Source organism: Zerene cesonia, chromosome 1 (assembly GCF_012273895.1).
Source record: "Zerene cesonia ecotype Mississippi chromosome 1, Zerene_cesonia_1.1, whole genome shotgun sequence".
Taxonomy (NCBI): domain Eukaryota; kingdom Metazoa; phylum Arthropoda; class Insecta; order Lepidoptera; family Pieridae; genus Zerene; species Zerene cesonia.
Window position 1 is genome coordinate 33144 of NC_052102.1, and position 6388 is coordinate 39531.

At 40.9% G+C, this 6388-nt stretch overlaps 1 protein-coding gene across 6 annotated transcripts in view; it reads right to left on the reverse strand.

The window, feature by feature from the left end:
• LOC119831253 (protein spire) overlaps positions 1–6388 on the reverse strand; it is a 70895-nt gene that overhangs the window by 23128 nt on the left and 41379 nt on the right. For all 6 annotated transcript variants that reach the window (XM_038354565.1, XM_038354587.1, XM_038354580.1 and 3 more), the window contains exon 4: positions 2241–2392. In XM_038354565.1, the coding sequence (XP_038210493.1) occupies positions 2241–2392 (152 nt within the window). The remainder of the gene's footprint in view (positions 1–2240; positions 2393–6388) is intronic.

A 6388-nucleotide genomic window follows, 5' to 3' on the forward strand; every position in this document is an offset into this window, starting at 1 on the left:
TAGTACCAGAATAATGACAACTTCTATGGCATATCTATATACAGCTTTTATGGCGAACGCTTATTAGACGCCGCTTTAGCGTTTGTCCGAGGCTGCTTCCCCAACGTAATCAACATCACAGCGACAATTTATCGCCTCCTTCGCTCAATTATACGATATCGCCACCGTTCTTGAAGGGATTCTCATTGTTCGTCGTTACTCAGGATCCTTAGATATAATTGCAGAAAGAATATCTGCGAAATGACTTAAAGAGAGCTGACCGCAGCTGGCGTCGCCCGACCCACTTGCGGAGTGTTTGAGAAAACGAGGAAATTGCTTCTTTACATTTTTCTACTCTTCTTAAAGATGTTAAAGTGAAAAGTTTGAGGTCTTGTGGTTTTTCTCTCGCTATTTTTGCTCACTAAACATTTTTTATTTGTTTACGACAAGCATTCCATCGGCCGATAATTTATTAAGTCTAAGAAAAGTATTAAAATGCTTTCAACCTCTGAGATTTTTAACACTAAACAGAGACGTGTGTTTGCTGTTTGTAATACAATTTCATAATAGCACTTTCATAGAAATGAACTCGTTAACGAGCATCGAGTTACTTCGCAGAGCAACAAATCGCAAGGAGATAAACGGCGCACCGCGCAATGTAAACAGGCGGCGGGTCAGAGGTCCGACAGCGCTGGAGAAATCGAAGCTGTATTAGCAGGAATTTTATGATGACGTCACCTTTTTTATTTCTTTATTCCTCTTAATTCTTCGCTTCACTTCAGTCATAACTAAGTCGTGAATACCAATATAAACGGAAGTTATGTTGTTAAGACAAATATTGTAAAACGAGCTTGCAGCTACAACGCTACAACGTTTCGCAACAAGCTCGACTCATTAATGCAAACAGCCAATTGTGACCGCTCGCATTCCGCCGTTTTACATAAGTTACTACATGTAATACCGGCGATATAATACTGCTAATACAAAATATTAAGCCGCTTATGAGACAGCCGAAGGCGTCACTGCGACAGATCGAGTTCGAAGCGTTGCGTGGTCGCTGGCCGCCGGGCCGGTCACTACATATGCGATAACCGTTCGTGGGAATAATATTATTATTATATAATTATTTTTTGACAAAAAAACTAAACCGCCTTCAAATTGTCAGAAGTAGACCAAATTTAAATGGGACCACATGGTCGGTATTGACTTTCAAGTGAAAAAAGGATCATAAAAATCGGTTCACCAAGCTAAGCTCTATCATGCTACCAAGGCGAAACCAGCAAAATTGCATACATGAATTTGTAGCTAATTAGTTGCTTATTAGTTGGCAAAACCACGATTTTGTTGCTCGCGCCGATCAAATAGCGAAACGAATGCTATCGCGATACCAAGGTAGCAAGGTAAATTGGTCAATTTTTATTATTGATAGCTGATATATTATGTATTTTAACTGATGAATACAAGATGTTTTGTATCGTTTGTTTCCGAAATACAAATATGTAAATAAATAAAGAACAACTATCCTTGCGTAAAATGCTATGCAAGCTTGTTTGTACAATTAAATATATTAATGTCGATATGGATTTATAGTCGGGAAAGCTGACTAGTCCATTAAAGTTGAAGTATCGTCGCACGATAATGCGGCGCGCAGTGCAGTCGTCGCGTATTGCAAGTGATAATGAGCCGCTTCCATTAGAACTCATTAATTTTATACGATAACAAAAAGTATGTACCATAATATTGCACCATCATAAACTTTCCTTCTAATTGAATATACAGTGTCGCGTACTTTCACCCAATACGCTAAAAGATATCGCGCGCTCGTAAAGTATCGGAGTGCGCAGCGCGCGGCGCTTCCATATCTCGAACAAATGACAGCAGCCCCGGCCGGCCGCCCCAACACTTCCTCGCTACGTGTCAATATCGCTTAGTGCGCGTTACGTGTACTCTGAGAGTTAGAACATAATTGCTGAGGAAATTTATGCTTACAAATTATACCGACCTAATCTTGCGCTGGCCAATTAACATTTACAGATTATGCATAATATCGTTTCTATTCAATTAGCTTAATTAACAATTCTAACGAAAGATGGTGTCGAAAGTGGTTAGATTACTATTTGAGCTCTAACACGCAAACATTAGCCATCATCGGACACGCTCGCTTGTGACATTTAAGAGGTAATATGCTAATGCTGCATTAATTACAGAAATGCATAAGACATACGAGACGATAGGGTCGAATGGTGAGTAAGGAGCGTTACCTCGATGACGTCCTTGAGCAGGAAGGTGCGCAGGCGGCGGCGGCGGCGCGGCGCGGGCTCGGCGTCGCGCTCGATGCCCTCGTCGTCCGTGTCGGCGCGCCCGCCCTCCGACGTCTCCGAGCCCTCCGACATGCCGCACTCCTCCTCCTCCTCTGGAAACCAACGTCACATACAATTCGCTGTGTATACATACACACAGACACACAGATGAAAATACTAATATCTAACACAAACTATAATAGTAATAAGTATAAGTGATTTGAGATTAAAAGATAAGATGTAAGAATTAATAAAGATTACCTAACAAAAAGTTAAATACCTACATGTTTTATGAAATTTGTGCGCATGACGCGGTAGTATATGACTAAAATAAGTAGTTCAAGAATAGGTGAACTTAGTGTAGGGCAGCCAGCAGAAGGGCAAAGGGCATTCACTCTCTACAAATAACCTCAGTTTCACCGAGTGGTATCCTGATCGTACGTACTTGCAGAGATTTATTCATTTATTTCAGTATTGTGCAAAATAGATTACATAAGCTCTATCTGTACACATAGGACTACTATTGCATATTTTTTGCTATCTATTCTTTTCTCGAAAAGACGTAAAAAAGCAGTTTAGGGCAATTGTTGAAACAAATATAATGAGAATACAGCAAATAACACGATGAATAAGAGAGGCTACTCATGGCGGTGCGGCGGTGCGGCGGTGCCCAACCCGTCAGCTCGTGGGAAGATCGCGTAACTGTAGCCGCTTCCCAGGCTGTCGACTAACGGCTCCTTCATTAGCCTCACTATCAGCCGCAAGATTAATGCTCCACCATCTGCCGGTACTGTATCTTATACTCTCATTATACATACACTAAGCGCAAACCGTGTATATGCGATTCTCGAATACCAAACAAAGACGGGAATCGCAGCGAGGAAGCCGACACTCGACTATTAATAACAATTTAACACATTGTTCCAACTAGACGCCTACACTTTCACTGCTCACCTTACACCATCCACAATAACACCCGCGAGGAAAGTCCAGCGTAACCCTGTCCGCTCACACCGCGTGTGTTATGAATCTCATTGTAAGAGATACGAGCCGATCATATCACAGGTTCATTAGTCTGATTCCGAATGGGGAAACTCACTATTCATTAAAAATTGAAAAAAACCTTACATTTTACCAGCTACTTACTACCAGCGCCCCGCAGTTTCACCCGCATAAGTCCGTATCGCGTAGGAACATCGGGGTAAAAAGTTGCCTATGTGTTATTTCAGTGCAATCGGTTCAATAGTTTTTGCGTGAAAAAGTAACAAACGTACACATACAGATACAAACTTCAAACGTATCGCGAAACCCATGCCAGCCTAAAGCTATGCGTGTTATTGACGCAGTACATAAATGGAAGATATGCCTGAGCGGGTGCACAGTGATCACACCTGACGCTGTACGTCAGCACTGCGCGCGCGCTCAGCAGCTCCGTGGAACAATGGACCGGCGCCCACGCAGGTCGCACGCATTCCTGAATTTTGCTCATTATACTCATTGCACAAATGAAACTAAAGAATTTACTCAGAAACTCTTGTGCCTTTCGCATTAATACATTTGGAAAATACCGCTAAGTTTAAAAGTGAAATTCAAAAAATTTTTGAAAATAAAAGGGCGTTTCTCGACCCAAAATTGACCTTAATTGTGCACGTAGCAAATTTTATTCAGGTTATGAAGTCGCAATTTTAAATTACAAACACAAAGAATATTGTTGAAATGCAATATTTACTGTGCAAACTGTATGTTGCAGAAATCGTAATTTATCGCTAGATTTTAAGGAAAAATTAAGCCTAAGTTAATGAATCGTGAATATTACGCGCCTGTAGCAGGGTCGTTGTTTCATCGCCGTGAAGAATGCGAAGGCAACAAGTGTTCACATAGAGTTTAACGGACCGTGCGAAATGTACCGAGAAATCGTCGAAACATCTGATAAGCTTTTGCTAACGAGTTCGCGGGGCTACACTGCGGACCTTACCGGACGAAATTTACGTGTAAATGCCTATCGTATTTAGTATACAGAGCAGTCAAATCATGCCGATTAAAATCATTGATGCACTTGCTGACCTTCTTTAATAACTTGTTAATTTCAGTCCAATGTTCCATTCGCGTACTTTCTCTTTTGCTGTTAGGACCAAATATCACATATTTACATACGAAATTGAGTGCAAATATATTTTTCGCAATCATTGAATCCTATTTGCATTAATCAAACTTGATTTTAGTATATAAGATAATGTATCTTTTTGTCTTAATGCTTATATTTTATAGGGACAAAAGTCTAAGTGAACAAAAATAGAGACATATATCGTTCAACAAAACATCTGCGTGAGCAAGACATTCTTCAAAACATACATAAAGCATTTTAAAGAATAATTCGTAAATCAAGCCCTATCAAGTATTTGTACTTTTAAAAAATATATCATGACTTCTCAACAAGGTGCCAGTTGATAGCAATAAGCCGAGGGGACACACTGACCCAGTGTCAATGACCCACTCACGAAAACGAGAAAATCAGCATCGAGGCGTTGTAATTATTGCCAGCGATACATCTGCGAGATGAGGCGGCGGCCCACATAGCCACCGCTCCATCCATCATCGGCTGTCTCGGCTCAAGGTGATAAGAGATAACGCCCGGCAGCGGCAGTCGGCGCGTTCCAGCCCCTGTCCTCCCTTTCTCCCTTTGGGCGCCTTACACCTCTAATTCGCAACTGACCTGTATCTTATCGGATTTGATTGAAGATTTACTGTATTTATTCTAAATTGTATTTCTAGAGATTATATCGTAAAATTCAGGTACGTGCGGGTGTCATGCTCATGGATGGAACAGTTAGTCGAGATCCAGTTGTGCCGAGGCGAGGCCGCCGTGTCTGGTCCGCTGGCACTGGTGTCGGCTCACAAAATATAATGACCGCTTAACACTTTAGGAACTTTTCAATGACCACCAATGGTTATGTGGCGTAAAGAAGAACCCGTATCGAGCGTGCACTTAACCTCGTTACCGCCAACTGTTGGTCGATACTTTCGATTCCATTCTTGCCGAATAAACAACAGTTTTGGAAACATATTTGCGTGCGTACTTCAAAAGAGCTTCTTGGTATTTCACTTATATACAGATAACGTTTATTTGATATTGTGGTTGCAAAAGCGAAAGTGATTCAATTCATATATTACATCTAAGCCTGTCATTTATGCATTATGAGTACCCATAAACTCAATAAATCAACTTGAAAGAACATACTACTTTTACTTCATTCTTCAAATTTATATCTTCTCCGATCGTATAAAGGCAAATTGTAAAATTTTGATGAGAACACGGTGGGCAGCGATAGAACGGTACAATTTCCGGCGTAAGCTATTATTATAACGCTATAAATCTGAGCCGCACTTGTATCGACACTTGGGAGTCTCTCGCCGTAAACACGCGCTTCGACAACTTATATTTCGATTATGAATCCGAGATCAATTTGTTAAGAATCCAAAAATAGTTTGTTTCCATAAATACGACAGATTTATATAGATTGAGCGCTGGCAAGAGAGAGGGTGGTGAAATGCCGACGGAACGAATCGCCTTCGTTTTCCAGTAGGTATACGCGACTACATTCTATGCGCTTCATCTTATCGAGTAAAAGAATCAGTCGTGACGCTAAGGATTTAGGACAGAACTCTAAATATATTTTCTCAAATAAGATAGTTTTGTCACCTAAACAAATCACGAAAGCTTTTAAAGCGAGGTATAAGAACTTTTACATGTGAGGGGCATAAATTGCTGTTGTATTAATTTCGAAAAAAAAAATACTTTAAATGGTCTGCACGGTAAAGTTTGAACAGATTTTCAAAGCTTTATGGAATAATGCGCTGCGCTGCGCTCCTCTCTCACGTCCTCCCGACAGAAGATCGGAACATCCGCACACCAATCTTAATGAAGATTTATGATTCTCACAACTTTGCGTACATTTCTCATGCCATTGCTTGAACACCACTCTACAAACGTTTTCCGGATCGAGTATCAATCAAATCATTCAAAGTTTACATACGGGTGGCCGAGAGGCTAGGTGTTGCTACGGTTAGGCAAGAAACGCAGGTTCGAATCCTGTCTCGTGATCAAATTT